At 42.6% G+C, this 22,935-nt stretch overlaps 1 protein-coding gene across 2 annotated transcripts in view; it reads right to left on the bottom strand.

Annotated features, from left to right (window-relative positions):
- Positions 1–10,000: 10,000 nt before the first annotated feature.
- bahcc1b (BAH domain and coiled-coil containing 1b) overlaps positions 10,001–22,935 on the bottom strand; it is a 61,503-nt gene continuing 48,568 nt past the window's right edge. For both annotated transcript variants that reach the window (XM_026178931.2, XM_026178929.2), the window contains 14 exons: positions 21,590–21,668; positions 21,262–21,436; positions 21,007–21,174; positions 19,598–19,762; positions 18,804–19,048; positions 16,989–17,151; positions 16,673–16,790; positions 16,139–16,214; positions 15,940–16,048; positions 15,734–15,850; positions 15,084–15,212; positions 13,111–14,552; positions 11,207–11,443; positions 10,001–10,726 (listed from right to left, as the gene is read on the bottom strand). In XM_026178931.2, the coding sequence (XP_026034716.2) occupies positions 10,517–10,726; positions 11,207–11,443; positions 13,111–14,552; positions 15,084–15,212; positions 15,734–15,850; positions 15,940–16,048; positions 16,139–16,214; positions 16,673–16,790; positions 16,989–17,151; positions 18,804–19,048; positions 19,598–19,762; positions 21,007–21,174; positions 21,262–21,436; positions 21,590–21,668 (3,433 nt within the window). In that variant the 3' untranslated portion in view covers positions 10,001–10,516. The remainder of the gene's footprint in view (positions 10,727–11,206; positions 11,444–13,110; positions 14,553–15,083; positions 15,213–15,733; positions 15,851–15,939; positions 16,049–16,138; positions 16,215–16,672; positions 16,791–16,988; positions 17,152–18,803; positions 19,049–19,597; positions 19,763–21,006; positions 21,175–21,261; positions 21,437–21,589; positions 21,669–22,935) is intronic.

Here is a 22,935-nt window from a genome sequence, read left to right as displayed (position 1 = left end):
CAGATGCCTCAGTCATTCTTCTAAATACAAAGCAGCACCCAGGGGGCCTTTAGCTTAAAGACTAGAGGGTTGAATAAGTAGCTTGTCTTAAATTCTACCCCATCACCTCTGAACCTCATTAACTAAAATAATTTGTTAGGTTTGGAGTTAGACAAACTCTAGCACTCCCACAAACACTAAGCTGGTTAAGGAGTTAGGAAAATGGATCAGTGGTTGGGCCCGTTGATCCTGGCCAACCAGTATGCTCACTCATCATAAGGGAAGAATAGACATTTCCCAGTGGGGCGCGAGTGGTTTGTGAAAGCTGCTGGCAGTCATTTTAAAATCAGTTGCTAAAGCCTCAGACATGTAGGTATAGACAACAATCAGTGTTGTCAGTGCGGAAAAGTGTGTAACCTGCTAATGGTTCATGAGTAGTTGCTGGCAGTTGGTACTGTGAAACTGGTTGCAAAGAGTTATCTGGTGCGGCACCAAAAACCACCTTAAAACTGCAAGAGTAGTTTGTATGGAAGATGCAGACTAGTCTGCAAACATTTGCAAACTAGTCTCTAAGCTATAGTGTAATTGTGAAGAGTACAACTCCAAAGCTGGGCCTTTTGCTCTGTTAAGGCACAGCTACTAGCATGCAAACTGCTAGTGACCAAAAAACATGCTAGCTTCTTGGAAAGTGACGATGGTGAGTAGTGTCTACAGACAAATCAGCATCTTTTATGTAATTAAGGGTGATTGCAGCAATCTAGTATCAACCAAAGGAGAGACAGGAAAGTTTTTAGTTCTTCAACCTTTTTGCAAATTATTTTAAAAGGCGTCAGCCATCAAGCGCTTGCCAACCGATCTGTGAATACCCTAATGACCATAAGAAACTCCAGAGACTCACTTTCTCTTGAACTTTTAAAAAATGTATTTCCATACACAACTTAAAGCTACAGCAGTTTTCTCATCAGTCTAAATTTACACACAGAACAACAGCAGCATATAATTTAACCTCCCATAATTCCCCAGATATCCTGACATATGACATAAAACAAGTGGCCTTTTAAGAAACAGTTTCACACAGAAGCGATATGGACTTGTGAGCACGCCACACGTCGATGAAAACTGTTACAGTGATCCTGTGATATAGTATCCATTTAATATGGAATATTGTTTTAAAAAAACCCGATGAAATGTTAGGAAATGGGACCCGACTGTCTGCCTGTTGCATCAATTCACATTTCAAGTGGTGATAGAAGCATGTGAGGTGATAAATCCTCCAACACTGCCACACAGTTCAGGTTTCGCTTTAATTTACTGTACGTGTTACGTCCAGATAGGTGTAATGTTACAGGTATTTTGATGACCCCCACAGTGTAGCTGACAACAGATCAAGAGGAAAGAACATACAGGCCTGTTTGCGATATGTATATGTGCGTGTGTGTGTGTGCATGTGGGTGGGTGGGTTTACACTAGTTGTTTAATATAAATACACTGTATATATCTTTTCTCCTGCTGTCGCTGGGGTAGAGTTGGCAGGTTTGGCAATCGAGTGTGCCTCTCTTTCACAAACACACACAGATACGTGTAAATTCTTGCCTGCATCAAGATCCTATCATAAATATCACACACACATTCCCGCACTGCTGCTATCAGGTGTCTGCAGATCGGGTTGCTGTGTCCACTAAGACTTTACAAGATGTTTGACCTATTCTGATTGTCGGGGCAGGCGGCCACAAGTCAGCCAAGTCTCCTCTACTATTCCAAATATCAAATACCAGCATCAGTGATAACCGCCAGAACTAGTCTAAGCAATGTACAGCGTGTGCATGTATGTGTGTGGAGTCTGTTTTAGCTTCATTACAGAAAGCAAACCATTACTTTTCCTGTGGTTTAATAGTGAAATAAGGACATCATGAAAGAAGTTTGGCACTATGTCACCCTGAGACAGCATCCTGGCTGCAAAATCATCCTGATCCTCGCCTCTTCCTCAGCCCCTCTTTCCTCTTTTTCTTCTCCTTTCGTCACTGTTCTCTTCTTTCTACTCTTGTCACTCTTTTCCCTGCTTCACTGTGTACACAATGTTTGTAATGATAAAGGATTTTACCTTGACATGGAACGGTGTATCAGAAAATACAAATTGATTAAATTGGTCATTTTAATGCAGTTATTTTGAGCAGAATTTTCTCAATTAACTCATATTGTGCTCAAATAAATAACAGTTGCTTTAATGCGTTTTGCATTGCACCATTGAATCACCCCATAAACATTATTTTAGGAGTAATTTATTTTTTCTTGTTACCTTTATCATTCAGACAAAGAAGAAAACAAAATATATTTAAAGACGTCAGCCTTTAATATGCCACATGTAACAATGATTGCTTTGACAAACCACAGCTTTCACAAACAGCAAGACAAACATGTGTAAAATATGCTTTTCTCACCAGTGGCAGCTTTGATACGTCAGCTCTTCATGCTGTCTCTCATTACCAGCTGCAGATTTTATTCTTGGACTCTACCTTTTCTATCTTTTACACGATTCGCAGTTCAAAACAAACCTGATCTTTGGCGCAGCCCTTCAGTTCATCCTCTTTTAAACAATATGTGTTAACACGAATGTGTTAGCTTTTGTCACTTTAAGCCAGGCATTTTACATCCTGGGCCACATACAGCCCACTTTGATTAGAAGTGGGCTGGACCAGTGAAACTCCCCTTTCTGTAAGTGTAAAGAAGTTTAGCCACACATTTAACCCTTGAGGTGTTTTAATATGAAAGAATTGATATTTAAACAATACATGTCAGTTTTTCTACAAAGAAAAGGAAAGCTGCTGTAGTAAACGAAATACGTCTGTCAGCATGACTGTTCTGGCTTTAGTTTTAAGAAATAAATTAGTAAAAATAACAGAAGAAGTTCTGTTAGATCATCATTAACTAAGACTGTTCTGTGATAAATGTGTATTTTATTTAATAATTGAAAGATAATATCCTTTCTTTCTTTTATTTTCTTTGTTATTAAGTGAACCCATAGTAAAAATCATTCAAATCGGACCTCTCTGTCATTTCATTGTTTAGTTCTCATTTACTTTGGTGTATGAAGGAGATGAATTCCCATGGAGGAGATATTAATTAGTAGAAAAGTTGTAAACCTTGTGAAAATACAGGTAAATGTCCAAAATGTACGTCTTCCTTCAAATTTTCCAAAGCTGTTGAATCATCCAGATTCGAGTGTTTGGTGGGCCAAGTCTGGCTACCCGGCCTTTTGTTTGACATCACTGCTTTAAGCTAACGTTCTCCTAAGTTTCTAAATTGGAAAACCTCCTGATTTTGAAGGGCAGAAGAAAGGAACAGCAGGTGAGTGGGGCTCTGAGCTCACAGGCAGAGCTCTGTGCTCGAGATTACCATATCGAGGAGATACACTCTCAGTATAACAGTATATTTAGAGCCAGGGCCGGCCCGTGGCATAGGCCGTATAGGCAAATGCTAAGGGCGCCGTCCATCAGGGGGCGCCACGCCAGTGCCATAAATGTTGAAAAAAAAAAAAAAGTTGGTACTATTATTTCTAAATACAAAAAATAATCCCACGTTAATTAAAATGCAAAGTAAAGCTTATTTAATAGAAACATTATTTGTTACAACATTATGCCCCCCCCCTCCCCGCACGGTGCGCCCCCTCCCTTCCCGTATCATGGTTCCTTTTGGACGTCACCACATCAAAAAATCAACACAAGATGTCAAAAAGGCCAAAACTGTCAGGTGCCCAGGGAAGAAAAAAGAGAGAAGAAGAGGAGGAGAAACGAGAAAAAGACAGAGGTAGGTAACGTTAGCCTACATGAAATTATTTGTCTGAATGTGATAGTAACCTAAATTTTTAGGATTAAGCTAATGTTACATGATTCGCTAATTGCTAATCAATAAATAGCTAGTTAACTGTTTTAACGTCAGTTAATATTGTGGAGGGGGCTAAATTGTTATGGAAAATAATAATGTAACGTTAGGTAATTACAGTACTCCCACCTTTCCCACCATTCCTCATTTGTATTCATCTTTTAAGCAGGTGTTTTTTGTTTACATTGTTATTGCCTTCTGGTTAGCTAACGTTTACCCTGCAGGTAATAGTCACTTTTCCACCCCTGTATATATTATAGTTGTAAGCCTAGTTGTTAAAGTGCACATCATTAATGTTAATTAAGCAATATCACATGAGAGGGAATGCTGTTTTTTAATATGAGCACTGCTGTGATTCGGTCAAAGATAATCATAACATAACATTCTCATATGATATTATACTGTTACTTTGCATTCTGCTATTCAGCATTTCACTGTAATGATGACAATAAATTGAATCTAATCTAATTTGCATAAGAGTTAACATCATACATATATCTCTTTGGTTTTTCATTTATATTATATCATTTCATTTTATTCCTGGAATCATATGTTTTTATTATTAGACTTTAATACTCAGTGGTGTCACATACTCCTCTCTTCAGATGCACTGTTGAAGTTTCTAAATCCCACCCCTGGGCCATCTACCACATCTACCGCTGCTGCCTCCACTTCAGCAGCACAACCCACCAGTGATGCAGCATCAGCAGCACAACCCAGCCATGATGCAGCAGCATCAAGCGGTCTTCCTGTTGCCTTATTTATATTGTATTTTTAATTTATTTTATCCAACTTGTTGACACGTTTTATTGTGTTTATGTATGTAAAATTTATTGTATTTCATATATTCATTTTTTATTTTTTGTATTCATTTATTTATTCATATCTTTTTTTATCTTGTTAATTATTCTGATTGTGAATTTGCTTTCTTTAAGTAAAAAAAAAAAAGGTCAAAGACAAAGCTATTCGGTTTCTTGTGAGTACATACACTACACTGCCGATGTAGGGGGGCGCCACCTAAAATCTTGCCTAGGGCGCCAGATTGGTTAGGGCCAGGCCTGTTTAGAGCAGTAGGAACCTTCCACTTTTGGCTCACAGGAATTTATTGTAGTTGTACTGACATCTTTATTTAACATTTTGACCATGTTTAATAGCAGGGCCAACTGTTATAACAATACATATCCATCTATCTTCTTATCCAGTTCACGGTTACAGAGAGGCTGGAGCCAAAATTTCACAAGGTTAAAGGAAGAGTACAGCATGGACAGGTTACCAATCTTGTCATGGTTCTTCTCTATCCTCAGGTTCTGCTTCTTTCACTTTCACTGCTACTCAGTGTTCTAATTCAGTAATATTGGTCTCTTAGTTTAACACCGTGTTGTTCGCTAACTCGTACGTTCCTGACCCGTTTGGGGATTCTGCTTTTGGTTAAACTTTACTGACCCCTCCTCTCCCTAACAAAGAAACACGAGCCTGTTGAAGAAAAGGGAATCATTCCCAGCAAGTATCTGCAGAAAATATTTGCAGTTCTACCCATGAAAGCAACCGCAACCGTCCGGTGCCTGCAACCTGAGAGAACAATGAACACTTACCTGTCATACCACATTTAACTCGACTTGAACCTGCAAAAAGAAAGAAAACCTTTGTTTGAACAACACTTTTAGCAGCATTCAAAAGCGTTAATTAAAGACTTTTTCTAGCTGTTTTTGGACTAAAGGAAGCTAGAGAACCGAGCCACATTAGGTCTACTTTAATGATCTAATGATGATAGAATAATCTAATGGCCAAGTGTAGATGTCTTAAAAGTCTTAAAAGTATAAAAACAGTGTATTTTGTGTACAGAATACACTGTTTATTATGATCCCCGAACAGTAATGCAGAATGGCAGCTATAAAATTAATGCCCAGTTCTCTGAGGAACTGACACCAAATCCTGATATTTACTGCCTTAAACCTGTCAAATATTTTTACTCATATGTTAAGCTGAAAACATGGCCGTATCATTGACACTTGGCCAGTTATCTGTGGGAATTCAGAAGAAAGTACAAGCCTAATGTTTTCCTTTAAATATTCCATGTAATGGTCCAGAGTCAAGTCATAAAACTGGGGGAAATGGAACAGTGGACGCTTGTTGGTGTTGTAATGTAGGAAGACATGGACATGACTTCCACACTGCCAAGAATCCATGATTTATGTAAGCCTTCCATCTGTTTCCACAGAATACGTTGCACAACTACAAATGAGTCAGGCTGGCTATAGGGACATCTACAGTAACACACACACACACACACACACACACACACACACAGATAGTAAGATGGATCATTGTGACGAGCTCTCTGTGGCTCAGATGAACGATGGATGAGGTGATGCAGAGAAGCCGCTGATCTCCTTACTCCCACACTGAGTGACCTGAATATACACAAGCTCGCACACGCATATAAAACTTCACGCACACATACACGTACCAACTATCTGCACACACATGCAGCATCCCGCTGCAGCTGACAGCCATTCATTCACTCTGGTGACATGCTCGGGCTATATCTAAATAGAGGGCTTTCTCTGGATTGGACCCACCCATCCCCCACCTCCTGGCATCACACACACATGCATACACACATATGCATCTTAGGTACACACTTTTCCTGTATCAGTCTGCCAAATTTCGCTGTTTCTCAACTCAGTGGATTGCTGAGGTGAGCATGCTTCAGATGTTGTGCCTTTGCACAAACCTACACCTGAAAACAGAGATATGCAACGAAAACTGCCACACCTTTCTATGACACCTTGACCCATTGCACACGCGCTCGCGCACACACACACACGCACACACACACACACACACACACACACACACACACACACACAAATCAGCTTTCAACATGTTTGCTCTAACAATGTGAAAGCCCTCTCTCATTAACCCAAAGGGCACCCGAGCCTCCCATTGTGGCCCTATCTCCTGCAGCATTCTGGGTAAAGTAGTTTAACAATGTCAACCAGATAAGCCCAGTGCAAACCTGCTGATAAGGAGTCAAAGACTGCACTTAACGTGTGTGTGTTTTGAAGGCGTCGGTTGATTGAGTGGCCGATGAGGAGGATGTAAAAGACCAACAGTAAGCAGAAAGGGAGCATGTGTGTGTGTGTGGTGGGAGTACTGTTTCATATCTTTGTAATAACAAGTCAAACTGCCGAAACAGCTAAATGCAAAAGACAAAAGAAACGCAAATATGCACACATACCACTGGCCCCTATTTGAATGTGTGTATGTATGGCCAAGGACCATGAGTAAAGTTGTTATGTATTGACAAGCAAAACAGACGCTGGCCCGAGTTTTAAAATGGAAAAAACTGTGAAGGAGGGGCTGCCATTTAAAAAAAACAAAAAAACAAACCACAGCTCAGAGTAGAAAAAGTTTATGACCGATGTTCAAGGCAATGCAAGGGGCCACAAGGCAACTGGATTGTAATTTGAGGTCAAAGGTAAAGTAGAAGTTTGCCGTGAGCGGCATAACAAAAGGCTCAATGCGATACAAAAGGTGTGAATATGTTGCAGGAAGTCTTGAATAAAGCACCAGCAAATTTGCAAACTTTGGCCCAGGCAGTCCACAGCCTGCAGGGGGGATATAATCTCAACTGTTCTTGGGTAATACACACACACACTAGCAGAAAACCCATGCAGTGCAGGAATGCACTGACATAATTTATTTATAGTGGTTTATAGACTCTCACATGAGCTGTGTGCTAGCACAAAAATGCAGAGTGCAGATTTGAAATCTTTGCCAGCTGAAATCTGATATCCTCCCTTTGTTCTCTTAATGATCCTGTTCTGTTTTTTTATTATTCTGAATACCTGACCCACCTGTAGAGCCTGCAGAGACTTTATCCCGTCGTCTCTCATGAAACACCCTAAGATACAGTTGCCCTTTCTCTCCCCATTCTTCCTCCTCTATCGGCTACAGCTATAGTTTCAAATTGCTTCCTCCTCTCGTGTTCCCCCACCTACTCGCCTCCTCATTCTTGCTTTCTTCTGCGGTCCATTTTCTTACAGCAGACAAATGATCGGCATTGATGATCACTGGGAGGTATTCAACGAGCTCACAGCCAACAGTAAGGTGGAGGGAGGGCGTGGAGTGGGGAAAGAAACAACTGACATGCTTTTATTTTGTAAGAATTCTTCTTTTTTTTTAATGAAACACAAAAAAGGCAATAAAATTAAGATAAATATTTTTTTTTCTTTTTGTACATGAGGAAATATTTAAGTTATATTTCCATAGCATGACTGAAATCACATAATATATTTTAGTAGGCAATCTCAACCATACAAAACAGGTTCCAGTGGGTCTATAAAAAGAAAGAACAAAAACAAAAGTTGCTTCTGTCAAAATGTGATGTTTAGAACTGAATCCAGTGTTTCTTAAAGAAAAGCTTTAAATCTCTCTTTTTTCATTTTTTTTTTAAATTAAAGACCCATAAAAGTAATATTTCCAAACTGAGTTTCACATTAGTTTCCATTTAAAGCTTTTGCTTTGCAGTGTAACAGGAACAATGTTGTTAAAAGTCAGTTAAAAAAAAAAAGGAGGGGGGGGGGGGGTTGCATTCATGTTCTTCCCCCTTTACATCCGACACACAGACAGCCAGCACAGGCTTGCATAAACAAGAACAGAATGGTAAATGACGAAAACAAACAAACATAAAAAGACAAAAGACAACACACACACGCCCACACACACACACACATATAGACATTTTTTGGCAAAGCAGGAATAAAAGTGACAAGAAGCATAAGTCATGATTGGATCCTTGTTTTTTTTGTTTTTTTTGTCCCTCGGCATTGTCCGATTGATTGGCTCTGATTGTCCTTCACAGTCACGTGACGCCATTTCTGGTTGCCATTGAGACCTCAAGTGCATCAGCCGGGCGGTGTGCAGACAATGTTGCTGCAACAGGGGCCGTCATAGCAACGCCGGATGTACGCGAGCGGACAACAAGAGGGAACTCTGTCGAATACCTCGGTGATTGCAGAGGTCCCAGATTCAGATTTGATTGAGCGTCTTTCATAAAATTGTTTCTTTCTTCCTTTTTTCCTCCTTCTTCTAATGTGGTGAAGCGTAAACTCACAGGTGCTTTGGTATGTTTCTTTTTGCTGCCGGATAAATATCTACATTTTATAATACAGGCTAGAATAGATACAGAAGATTCTTTCAGGATCGCAGAACAGCAGAAAGTCAGCTTGCTTTTTCCAGTATTTGTAAAAAAAAAAAATTAAATACAAATGAAAAACAAAACAAAACAAGGAAATGCACATTCTTAACCTAACGGAGTAAAATATAAAGAGAAAAAAGAAAGAAAGAACTGGACACAAGTAAAAAGAGCTTTTTTGTCTGATTACATTATAAAAAAAATTTCCCAAATACCCTTTCTACATATTTACCCTTTGCCTAAAGCAGAGGCTACAACCACAAAGTCATCACATCAGTCATACAGTCTGATGTCCAATCCAAACATCTGATACTGTTCAGTGCATTGAGAGCGAAGAAACCTCTGCTAGAGGCTGACATCCCTCCCCACCCCCCGCCCACCCCAGACTCACCCACACACCCTAAAAAAATCTAAATAAAATAATCTTCTCTGCAAAAAGAAAAACAAGAAATAAGAACAAATATATACTATTTACATCATGTAATCCTTCCCATAATGCTGTACAAAGCGCAGGCGCGCTCTCACGCACACATATGAACGCACACCCAACATGCACGCACAGTTCAAATAAACAATCCAACTACCTGTACATGTGTCTCCGCACCCGAGCAGGGGCATGCGAGAGAGAGAGGTATTGATGTGTATGGCTTGAAAAGAGCAAAAAAATTTAATGTTGTGTTTCAGTCGCAAAGACTGAAAACTGCACGTTTAATAGTACTGGGCTGATTAATATTCAGAGGCATGCCCACCCGTGTGCCATGACGTCGACATCTTTGCTGTATGAGCACACCAGTCCATGACCACACACACACACACATACGCACACGCACGCACACGCGCACACACGTACAGTATAAACACACGCTAAAGCACTATTTACTTAGAGCTAATTATATGTCAAACAGGGTCATCGCAGCCACTCTGCAAACACAAATACGCACATTTAAACACACAGTCCAAACTACAGTGTTTATTGGTCCTGTTGGATATCTTTCAATCTCCGCGTTGTAGTTACACTACCAGTATAAGACCATTAAAACCATCCAAACCAGTGTGGTTTACAGCATGTCTCTCCTTAGCAGACGCTCTCTGCTGCTCTCTTTGTTTCAGGAAGCCAAGTCTCCGTTATGCCTCCAGAAATACTACACTCCAAAGTGCTCATGTCCTTGGTTTTTCTACTTGTTTTGCAGCGATCTCGCCACAATTACAAGATGCTCTGATAAAGTGGTTAAATTTGACGTCGATCAGATTTTTCCTCGGAACAAACCAGTCTCCTCTTAAGTGCCAGTGTTGCCAGGCTTTATCTGGCGGGCTAGCGCCTTTTCTCGTGTAAATCAGTAACCAAAGCCCTCCGTTCTTTGTCCTGATTTGTCTTTGTCCCCCTGTTGTCTTCTGAAGAACCATCCTAGAAACTCCGGAGACAAGGTCAGTTTTCTGATTTCTTCCTAGCTGGTGGTGCTAGGACACAATAGCCATGCCATCTGCACTGACCAGCTGGCCTGTAGTTGGTTCATAAGTTCCGGCCAGATAGAAGAGGTCATTAGCCGTGGTACCCGGCTTGTGTTCGCGCATCAGGTGATCATACTCAGCCTTACTGACCACCTGACACCGATGGGAAATTGTCTGCACATCGTTCTCATCCTCGTGGCTCGACTGATACAAGGCATTCTGGAAGAGAGACAATCGGAAGAATAGAATAATGTCATATTTAAACAGATTTTCATGCTTTTTGTTGTGTGTTTTTGTTGTTGTAGTGTTTTCACTCCTACAAATACCTTTTTGATTGTGGGGTTTTCAATGAGAAAATTTGAGGTTTTGAAAGTGTTCATGGTAGTTTTGTCTTTGCTCATACAATATATGCTCCTGCTCAGTCTAAACATCTTGCTTTTTCTTCTTTATTCCAAATAAACCATTTCTTTTCCAGAAATATAAAATGCACGACTATGTAAAGCTTAGATTAATCTTGAGTCACCGTACGCTTAGTTTTTAGAGATCTGCAAATATTAATAGCTTTATGATCTAAGTGGAAGTTCAATCATCTGGGGGTACGGAATAAAAAGAAGTAATATATGCTCATGAAAACTTCACAGTCTTGTTAATTTGGCCATTTCCCTTCCAGAAATTCTGCATGCACTTCCCACTTTTTACCTTGCCGTCACGGTGTCGCTTCCCCAGGCGAGTCTCCTCTGGGTGGTAGAACCACTTGACCCTGACCACCATACTGGAGCTCCATGACTCCCAGAGGCTCTCCACTCTGCCCACATAGGGCAGCTGGGGCCGGCCGGGTGACAAGAACACAGCGCAGTCCCCGACACGCACTGTTTCTTTGCCCCGCACAATGGCCTTGTAGAAAAGCTTGCGGGCTTTACCCTTCAGACCTCTCCTCTGTGAAGGAAAGAGAAAACAGCACTCAGTTGATTTAGACAGTTTCTACAGTTTGTTTCATCACCAGAGCAGACTAGGGCAAGGTTCAGTATAATTTACCAATCCAACAAAATCTGTGCAACACAAAAGAAAAAAAGAAAAAAAAAAGAAAAGAGAAAAAAACCCAGCCCAGTCAGCTTCATTTTTTTAGTATAATCTTAAGGTATGGATATTTCTATCTTCAATAATCTATATTTGGCAACGTGGCTTTGTTTTGGGACCATCCGAAGCTGGATGTGGGAAAAGTGGCAGTAAGAAAAAGAAGAATCAATGACATCAGTGACAACAATGATAAAGTCAAATACAACACGAAAGGAAAAGCTAGGATACAGATGGGCTGCAAGGTGGCTTGCAGATGCACACCAGCTGCAAACAGACAAAAGCAAATGAAATGCACCATTCAAACCATTGAGCTGAACTTGAATTAATTCTATGCTCGGTCAACTCCACATTTTTAAGGTTTTTGTAAGCTTTTGTGTTTTGTTTTTTTATTTTTTTTTTTACATTTTCTATTTACTAGTGTGTGTTTTTCTCAGGGCCACCATAATGTATTCATCTAACATACTTTTAGTGGATGATTTCCAGCACCTAACATTTACAATAACACCAGTAATCCTCTCTGATAAAGCAATAATACTGAATCTTATGCACAAGTTGAGTAATGTACCTATATTTGTGCTGCACCTTTTGATTTACTGACCGAAGGGTCGGTTTCTTTTCGAGCTGCACGTCTCAGACGACAGATGTAGTGGTGTTTACTAAGCAAACAGCGTGATAGGATGAAAGAAGAGAATGGCAGCGGTTGTTCAAAAGGTTTTGTTCTGTTATCTCGGGACTGCAACTTAATAAACTGGATAACAATTTCACAGATTAAGCACACCAACTAAGATAGATTGCTAATGTGTACAAAGTCTGAAGCAGAATACGCAATCTGAGATAGACCATATTTGATCATCGCATTTACCGTGTGTAATCAAGGTATGACACGGCAGAAACTGGAGCAACAATCAGTAACCTACTTAGATCGGAGGACTTAAGTAGGATACTGATACTCGACAAGTCTGGCAAGACCCCTTTAGTCAATATATGGTTGACTGATGAGGTTTATTTTGGTGGTGTGACTCTGGCCTTTCATTTGCTTATATGGAAGGTCAAAATGCTGGAAAAGCAGCAGAACTGAGCAAGCATCAGTGACAACAGACAAAGCTGAAGTCAGAAACACCAAGAACATCGTGAAATATAGGATCTCGGCTAGAGGTCGGTTGCCAAGCTACTTGCAGAACAAATGTATGAGCCTTATGCAGGTTAAATAGCACCGTATACGATTTTCCAGCAGGACTCACAGACACATATGGACTGAGCCAGCAGGTTTAGATCAGCTGATTTTGTAAAAGCAATAAAAGCAAAATAATATATTTGCATTATGAAACAAATGACTTAGAGAACGTAATTAGAAATCAAAGCTGCTCGGAAATTCTCACAATGACAAAAAAGCTGAAACAGTGCCAAAAAACAGTCTGGGAACACAATAGACTAATCAATAAACACTGATTACTCACAAATAGCCATCTCTTAAGCCTTGTTAAACACTGATAAAAAGTAGTCAAATACTACACAAATCTTCTTACCTGTGTGGGGTTGCCGGACCATTTCCAGAGCTGGCGTCCAGGCAGTAGAGGAGCCATGTTGGGCAGGGGCTCGGGTGAAGACATCCTCTGCTTCTTAGCTGTTGCCGGGTCCTTAGAGGCAGGTTTCAGCTGCTGGCGGCCAGCACTGCTTTGACTGTGATGGTGGGTATTGGGACCATCCTTCCTCTTTAACTGGTTCTTAGCTGTGCTGCTGCTGTTACTCATCATACTTCCTTTTGATACGTAGTCCTTTCTGTCTTCTACTCTGTCGGCTCTCATCTTTGAGCTCATGGCCATGTTGGCTTTTGTCACATAGCCATGAGCTGGAGATGAAGAAGATGGAGAGGAGTTGGAGGTGGCAAGATCAGGGCTCAGGAGATCAGAGTTCATGCTCTGTCTGTGCTTTTGTTTGTCCTGTTGGAGCAGTGCACGGCGCAGCAGCACGGAGGAGGACTCTTCATCAGAGGAGTAGGAGGAGTCATTGTCGGAGGAACAGAGGGATGAAGAGGAGATGGAGCCGGAAGAGGAAGAGGAGGAGGAAGATGATGAGAAACAGATGGCGTGACGAGACAGAAAACGACCACCCCGATGGGACGAGACAGTTCTTCTTCGTGTGTCAGGGTCTTGACCGTCATCCTCATCATCCTCATCCAGCTCCGAGTAAGAGCTTGGACAGTCACTCGGGTAGTCCAAACTGTAATCTCCGCCTTGAACTCCGAGACCAGCCGATAGAAGATCCTTTCTCAGATGTGGAACGCCTTTTACAGGAGCCTTAGAGCGGGCCCCGCCACTGTCTCTTTCCCCTCCTCCCTTCTTGCCATCTTTCACCAGCAGGGAGGGTTGGATGTATCGCAGCGGTGCCCCTGTGGAGGCGTGGCTCTTCCCTATTCTCACTGCAGCCCCCCCTAGTCGAAGCAAGGCTTTGCCATTCTTTGTTTTAGGAGAGGTCACTCCTTCGTGGTCTAACTTCACAAGAAAGTGTTTCCTGTCACGTTCACTCGCTGGCTTCCGGCTCCCAGCTGTCATACCCATGGTGACAGACGAGGAGCAAGAAGAAGACGAGGAGTCCCGGAGCCCCATGGAGGCTACTGCGTTAACTGGTCTCCCAGATCCAGAGTTTCCACCACTTCCAAAGGTAGAGTACCCATTAGCAATACTACTGAATGAGTCAACTTCAAAAGGAGAGCCAAAGATGCCTTTGATAGGGGTTGGTGGAGCCAAAGAGTGGGAGGAAGGCCGATGAAATAACCCCAAGTCTCGCTCTCTGATCTTTTTCTGGGTCTTACGGGACGTCCCATTGAAAAGGAAGAAATCCACTGGCGGTCTCTTCCTGGGAACGCACCAGTTCAGCATGGAAGAGCTGCCTTTTGTTATGGTGTCAGTCACTGATGTCGGTGTGCTGGTAGTCTTAGGCACCGAATGTATTTTCTTCGGTCTACCAACTGTAAAAGGAGCCAGCACCAGAGGGAAGTTAATATCAGTAGAAAATGTCAGGTCTAACGAACAAACTATGATTAATTGTGGAAGTAAGGGCTTTAGTGAAACTTAATATCTTTATCTCCTTCATCTTCACCTGCCTAAGTTTCAACATATCCATTACTCAAACTACAACAAACCTGGTAAACCTGTCTCTCCTCCCAGTTTTATTGTCACTCTTACTTTGAGATCAGTTACTTGTTTGTTGCTTAACTTCACAAAGGACACCGACGACATTTGATGAAATCATGATTTATGTAGATAGTCTACACTTAGGCAAAATGACAGGTGGCTAACTAGGAATGTAAATTTATGAGTCTTTGGGTATTGAACCTGCACTCTGAGCTCCTGATTATTAGCTGATAGTTGGAACAGTAAGAGGCTTTGCTTCGCATGTATGCATGTGGATCTGCACTTCTCAGGCAGTATATATGTTAAAGCCTAAGAGATATTCAGTCCCTACAGATTCAACTAAGCCTTCGTTCCTTTTCTCCTACCTGGTCTTTTTTCCTGAGGCCTTCCTTCTGACTCATTGGGTGGTTTTTCTGTGTCTTTCTTCTCCTGGGTGGAGCTTCGTCGACCTCGTCGTCCAGGAGAGATCAGAAGCGCTGGAGAGGGTTCAGCACCTGACAGAAAAGGGTTGATAAGTGATTTATACATATACATATATATATATATATATATATATATATAAAAACACCCAGCACGCCCCTGCAGGCGGTTTATCCTTCAAGCTCGGGTCCTCTACCAGAGGCCTGGGAGCTTGAGGGTCCTGCGCAGTATCTTAGCTGTTCCCAGGACTGCGCTCTTCTGGACAGAGATCTCCAATGTTGTTCCCGGGATCTGCTGGAGCCACTCGCCTAGCTTGGGAGTCACCGCACCTAGTGCTCCGATTACCACGGGGACCACCGTTACCTTCACCCTCCACATCCTCTCGAGCTCTTCTCTGAGCCCTTGGTATTTCTCCAGCTTCTCGTGTTCCTTCTTCCTGATATTGCTGTCATTCGGAACCGCTACATCGATCACTACGGCCGTCTTCTTCTGTTTGTTTATATGTTTATATATATATATATATATATATATATATGTAATACACTTGTGCACTGCTTCTTTTTTCAATAACTCCTATAGTCAAAGCCATACTCACAGCGAATTTGGTATCCGGGGGGCAGAAGCCTGATGTTCACAAGGGAGATCCTTCCTCTGTCACCATCATCAAACTCCACCATCACACTGCCGTCCTTCTCCTCCTCACCTGGACCTCCTAATTGCCCAACACAGTAGGGAGAACATGGGTTGCTGGAAAGATTTGTTATTGCGTGCAGAGTGAGGCGATTGGCATGTGTAACTCACCTCGGTGGACGTAGCCAGGGTAGAGGCAACGGGAGCGCTCACTCCAGTAGGCACACACTCGCGTCCCTGCAGTCAGGATGGCCTCGGTCTGTGGCCTCACATCCAGCACCTGGTAAAGAGAGAAAAAAATTGCAAAACTTTTCAGATGAAGGTCATCACAAACCTGCAAACGTTATACAGGCTAAGGGGTCTCACTTACTGCTTCCTGTAGCAGTTGCTCCAGCGAGTATATCCTGGGGCGATTACCTCGTTCCCCTTCAATTACAACACTAAATCTAAAAAAAAAAAATTAAAACATTGAAAAAAAACCGTAATTTTAATTTATGAGTTCCAATTTTTAGCAGTTTTTATTGTTACATTTCAAAGCAGTCTTCTGGGAACCAAGAAAAGGGGTTTTGTCCTAAGGCTTTGCAATTATCTCAGCAACTTGTTTGTCAGGATTCTCACAGCTGCCAGGCATTTAAATATGCTCGGTTTTCGAGTGTTTTGAAAATCACACAACACTCTTGCTGCTAAATGCCTTCTTGGTGATAAATTCCGCAGTTTTCGCCTCTCGAAAAACACTCCAGATCTCATGATTAATAAACAATTTATCAATCCCTCAAATAAAGATACCTGTATTTGAGGGATTGATATGTCACATTGTTGCATTGACAAGCACATTTGTGATAAAAACAAAAAAACAGAAAGTGGAAATGCCTTATGCACTACTAACAGGAAAATGGGGTCTTACATATCAGGCAGGTCCAAAGTTTGGACACAGGCGGCATACAGCAGCTCGTCCTCCTTGGAGATGAGGATCTTCAGTCCATCTACCAACATCTCTTTACTTAACACACAGTTTGGCAGAGCTATGGAGGGAGTAGAAAGATGGATTGAAGAAGAAAAAAGCTGAAATATACAAAATTTGAGCATGCACTGAGTGAGCTCGTCAGTTTCGGTGTAACGTGAGGAGATGGACGCAGGAGCAGACACGGAGCATTTGTGTGTGGTAAAGCAAGCCTGTGATTCTGTGTAATACTAAGTTATATGTCAGCGTTTATACTTACCAGGTATTCTGGAAGGCATGTTGGGAGGAAGATGAACCAGCAGCTTTTTGGCCTCCTCTTCTTCATCCTCCTCTCCCTCAGAGAAGCTACTCTCTTCATCCAAGCGAAAGCCATCATCAGCTGCGAAGCTTTGCAGAAGTCTGCTCACGGCATAACCCTTTTCCTAAAAGAGAAACCGGACATTACATCAGTGGTCAGAAAGCAGGATGTGGTAGTACACAAACTAATTATCAGTACACAGGACCTGCAGACAACTAAAAGAGTCGTTTCAGTCTGATGTAACTGATGTGGTTAATGCATCATTGGAAAGTAACCCCAGGCGTCAATGTCTTTTGTAATGTGATACATCATTAAAGCCTCAAGGATGTTGTTTGTTTTGTTTTGTTTTTCTTGGTTTATTTTTATTTAAATTTTTAGTTTTTACACTTGCCATTGTTTGTGCACAGGCGGCACATATTGCACATCCACCTTATTGATGGAAGACTCTTGACCTGAGGTGGACGTTCTCACCATCGCGTACGAACATAAACGCACACCAGATACTACCCATCTCCAGACCGGTTTCAGCTAGTTTATCCAAAGATGACAGATGACTGACGAAGTAAGTAAGCTCGCCCAACAGGTTTCTGCTTGTATTTAGGCTTTCCGAAGAAGAGCGTTCATAATATTTGACGTGTGTGTTAGGTTTTCCACATCAAGAGATCATATATTTTATTAATAGAAGTTTCGTCACCAGAGGGCATGGGTGACTATTTCCTTTTAACGCCGGTGATATGTGTGTGTTTGTGTGCCAGCACGCATGGGTGTGTGAAGCATTAAGGCCAATGATTATCTTTATATTCCTCTGTTTGGTTTGGAGTTATGTGTTTTTGGACATTCCCTTGCAATGACTCAAAGACTAAAGCAACCTGAGGGCATCTCACATTAAAGCGAAATGCGAGTGTCTCGCCAACCGCTGCTCGCACAGATAAAATGAGGCCAGCGGTCTGTTAGCACAGCCGGCGCGCCTGCAAACATGCACCTATAACGACAGCAAACGATGCATTTGCCACAGTGACTGATTTATAGCTGATGTTAAGCATCTGCCCGTATGGGAGCAGGAGTTATTGGTAGGCGCTGTCAGTGTTAATCTACGGGATTTTCAAGACTTCCTGGCAGGGTGTGGCTCACACCTAAACAAGCAAGGAGTGAACTTGCGGCGAGGGCTTTTCCTAATTCTTCTTCTCTCTTTCTCAGCTTTACTTTGCATGCAGTAGCCAAAGGGAGTAACCCTCTGAGTCACCTGCCCTCTTTTACTCACGGTAACCAGTTCCCCTTCTGCTTTGTTACTCAAAAATCATGTTTTATTTCTGCCTTGTTTAGGACTCTGTAACAGCTCAATGCTCACTATAAAACCTTTCCACCAAGCTTCTAAATGTGGCTATTGTATCTCACCTTTCCGTTCTCGAATCCTACTACTTTGTGTAGTGATCAGGGGAGACAAATAGTTGTAGAGCACATAAACTCTCTCTCCCTTAAATAAATAAACTTTGGGAGAGCATTTATTTGCACTGTCCTCAGAGCATCATATTAATTACAAATATTGCATGATTTCTTTCAAAGTACAGTTCCTATTCCGTGCAAGGGAGCAAATAACAAACGTTATCAGAAGCGGTCATGCAAAGTAAGTTGTAAAAAAAAATTTCAGAAGTGATGCTTTTTATCAGTGCCCTCTCTTTCCTCTGATCATTGCCACAGAGATGCACAGGTGTGGCAGTTGAGTGGGGGGATCCGAGGTTTGAATGTCAGTTTACACGTCGCTATCCAATGTCCCACCTTTCCACGAAAGCTCTGTCCTGCAGAGGTCTTCCTCTCATCTTTCTTGCTGATCCTCTTCGCCTCAGTCAGAGCTCTGTGGTTTTCATGGCTGTCGCCAAAACTGCAGCCCACTGGCAATACGCCCCAGCTGAGGGGAGATGCTCTGTTGGTCGGCAGGTGATCTGCACGACTCCTCTCTGTGTTGGCGAGGCCTGGCCTGAGGGGTGCTCTCCTTTGGTCCGTGGTGGGTAAGATCCCCATGCCTGAGGATGGAGACGAAAGCATCATGTAAATTAAAGATAGCGTGTTAAAACTGATATCAAGTTGATATGATCGGGTTATGGTTCTTTGTGAAAAAAGATACATTTTAGAAACATGCGTGTGAAGGGAAAAGAGGAGGAGACGACATGCAAAATAGATTGCAACTCTTCAGCTTCGCCGGACATCTGAAGAGAAAATAATGTTTTCCTCTGAATATGGGAGCAACATCACAATTTGCATGACCGTTAACAGCCAAAAACTACTCAAGTGAACGTTGCCATTCAAACCTGTTGACTTAGGAGAGGAAAGTTTCTGTCAGTTTTTCCTGTTACTGACACAATATGTTATAATCCTTGTGCATGCCTTTTCATTAACGCAACAGTGTGCAGTTCAAACAGATAACATGATATGTAAATGCCTGGTGTACCCAGTCTCTATTCATGGAATTTTTCTTATGGAAAAGTGTCCATTCAGAAAATAAACACAACCAGAAAAACGGAAGAAAGGAAATCTGTCTCCTGGAAATCTAAAGATATGTATAAACATCTCACCAAGAGGTCCTGGTCTCCTACTCCTGGCTTTCTGGTTTGTTTGCAGCTTGGAGGACTGTGATGAAAAAGATATGCCCCCAGCAGGGTTTGCAGGAGCTTCTTTAGAGGATGAGCTAATCTTGATGTCACCGGCTCCGTCTTCGCTGTCATAGCTGGCATCTTCCTCTGTGAAATTGTGAAATCACGACATCAGTATGAGAGTCAGAGCGCTTCAAGTCATTTATATGTAAACTCTGTTAACAGCCAAGGACTCACTCGATGAGATGCATCGACAGCGAGCTTTCGAGATTCCTTAACATTTTGGGCCTGCTGCTAAATGCGCGCATGTTCAAATGCCAAGCAAGTCAAATTTCTATGAGGGTCTATAAAAGTCGGGCATTTCGTCACAAATTAACTCTCAATGAGCAAACCTTCTTTAATGGCTAAACAATAATGCCCTGCTTGTTACTTAACTGCTGTGACAGGGAGCAAATGTTGACACACACACACACAACACACACACATACACAGATTGTTAATGGCAGCTGTGTCTCGCTGGCTGCAGGGGTCGCGTCGGGTGTTGACACATCTGACACACTTGTCACTTACATGGCATTCTCTTCAACGCTTTCCCTGACACACATACAAACACTGGCAAACACACACACACGCACAGATAGACACACACACAGACACACACACACTTAACTGAACCACAAATTCTTCATGCCAATAAGGCCACGGGGTCAGTGAAATTCTAGTGTTTTCCTCCATGTTATGTTGGTTTCATGGCGCACCCATCTCTCTGGCGAGCCGTTAAAAGTCAGGACGGGTGTCATTGTGTATCCTCAAGTCGAGGCACTTCAGTGTGGCCATTTTCACAAGGTTGGAGAGGTTAAGGAGAGATGGGAGGAGCTGGGTGTGACATTCTGAACGGGGAGGCCAGGGCAGGCTCACATTACCATATGCCGGAGGGCCGTGTCGCATGCCCGTGGCAAGTCGTTAACTGTTTTAACAGTGTGACAGACGAGCTGGGAAGTGAGAGGACACCCCTGATGACGGCAGACATCTCACTCTCAGATGCTCCACATGCACGCACACACACACACACACACACACACACACACACACACACACACACACACACACACACACACAATCTCACAGCAAAATCTCACAAGATCTGGTTGGTGTCCTTTGACCCACACACCAAATAAGCGCCGCTTGACTCGCATGTGAAACTGTCAGTGAGCTTTTCCAAACTTCTGAAACTGTAGTTTTGTCATAAAGCTCTTATCAGCAAAATGTGTGCATTCCATTGACCAAAAAAGGCTGTAAAATTTTACGGCCAAAGCATCAGCTGCGTGATCCTTTTTTGGTTAATTGGCAAGGCGACACAACCAGACTGTATATCAAGAAAAAAACCTCACCATGCTCTGAGCTCTCGCTGTCACTCTTCTCATCATCTATTTCATGCTTCTCAGTAACTCGGCTGTCCTTGTGGTGAGGTCTGTTAGGGTTGATGTCCAAGGGAACTTTGGGCTTTCGACCTCTCTTCCTCTTCCCGGTTTGAGCGGCGCTGTGGGATTGCTGCAGGTCTAAGAGATAAGCAGAAAAGGGGTGAGCTGAGTTTCGAGGTGCTGCCTAGTGAACAAGTGTTTTTATGCACCCTCTCTCTCCCCCACCTTTTCCGCCTTGTCTGCAGTGACTCTTGGATGCGTCTTTCTCGCTGCTGTGCAGCATATCTGCTGACTGTGAACCACGCTGGGCTGCAGCCTTCTGCTTCAGCTGGGTCACCCGCCTGGCCAGCCTGGAGCTCAGGGCGCTGGGTCGACCTCTGTGCTTACAACGAGCTTTCATCTGCAGTCAGGGAACAACTAATTATTGACTCATTCCTTTCTGCTAATTGAAATATCTAGAAAAAGAAAAAAAAAAACAGGAGCAGGAGGAAATAGTTCTCAGCGTGTGTGTTTGTGTGTGCGGATGAACCGTGAGAAGCAGCGAGCGGCTGACCTGTGCAGTGCTGAGGCTTTTGAAGTTGTGATTGGACATTGAATTCCTGGCTTTTTCCTCCAGTACATTCAGTCCAGCCCTGAAAAAAAACATAAAAACACAGCAGGGACGCAGCTGAATGAGAATTTATCCTATGTGAAAACAAAGAATCAGCTTAATCACACGTCTTTATTCTCTGCATCTCTGCATTTCCCTTTTTTTTTTTTTTGCTTTTTTCTTCTTAGCGTCCCTTCTATCTGTGTTGAAGCTCAGTCATTGTCTCGCTCTCTTCCCACTCATCTTGTCTGTCTCGTAACTTTGATGAGGTAAGAGACAGCCTCGGCGCGGTCTGACGGCAAACACGGGAATATTCGGATCGCGAGACTAAAAAAGGGTAAGAAATTATCTGTCGTGAAGAGAGCCAAGAAGAGGGAGAGATAGAGAGAGACAGTGGGTGGAGGAGAATGGTTGAGGGGGGAGGGAAAGACACAGAGAGAGAGAAATGAAGCAGTCTCGGGGGAGTCTGTCCGTTGACCGGAGCTTCAGGGCTCAATCGATAAACACTAACCTCTATTGAACACTACTCCTCCCTTCCTCCCTCTCTCTCCCTCTTTCTGTCCTTCCTTCATTGCCCGCATGCTCTCTCGCACCACCACAGGCAGTCCCCACACACACACACATTAACATTCATATACACACACATAGGCACACAACAGTTAGCAGCTGGTGTCTGAGGCAGGTGAATCCTATATTCCCAGAGAGGGAAGGTTTGGCTCTCAGCATCTCTGCTCCCAGGAGAGCAGAGCAGAGGAGAGGAAGATTCTAACTATCCAGATCACCTTTGTCTGTTTCATTCCCCTGAATGACTGACGTTTAACCCGAGATTCAGTCAAATTAGTGTTCGGGAGTACACGGCACAAAACAGCAAGGTGGTTGCTAGGTTCTTTAAACCATCTTTAAGTGCTTTTAACAATTTTTTATGTAGCCCAATCACTTCAAGAGCAACTGACAAGAGGTGAGACGATAAGCTAGGTTCACCTATAAAATCCAAGCTGGCTATCCGCACACCTTTCACCATATATGCTTCATATTCCAGATATCAAGAGAACAAGTCAGCACACTTTAGAAGAGCTACCATTCCTCTTCATCTCGCTTTCTTTCAGTTTTATTTCACCCACACCCCAACTCTCATTAGAAGATGAAAGCATAAACAAATGATACATTGCTTGTTAATAACAACAGAAATGCTGCTCAGGCACGGAGCACCCAGCTCTACTAATTAAACAAGTTCTCTGCGTGTGTGTGTGTGTAGTGCACTGGCATGTATGACTAAAGGCTTTCATTGTCATTTTCATTAGCGCTTTCTA

This window comes from Astatotilapia calliptera, chromosome 8, assembly GCF_964374335.1.
Source record: "Astatotilapia calliptera chromosome 8, fAstCal68.1, whole genome shotgun sequence".
Lineage (NCBI taxonomy): Eukaryota > Metazoa > Chordata > Actinopteri > Cichliformes > Cichlidae > Astatotilapia > Astatotilapia calliptera.
Note: the sequence above shows the minus strand (reverse complement) of the source record. Positions and strands in the feature narration are given on the sequence as shown.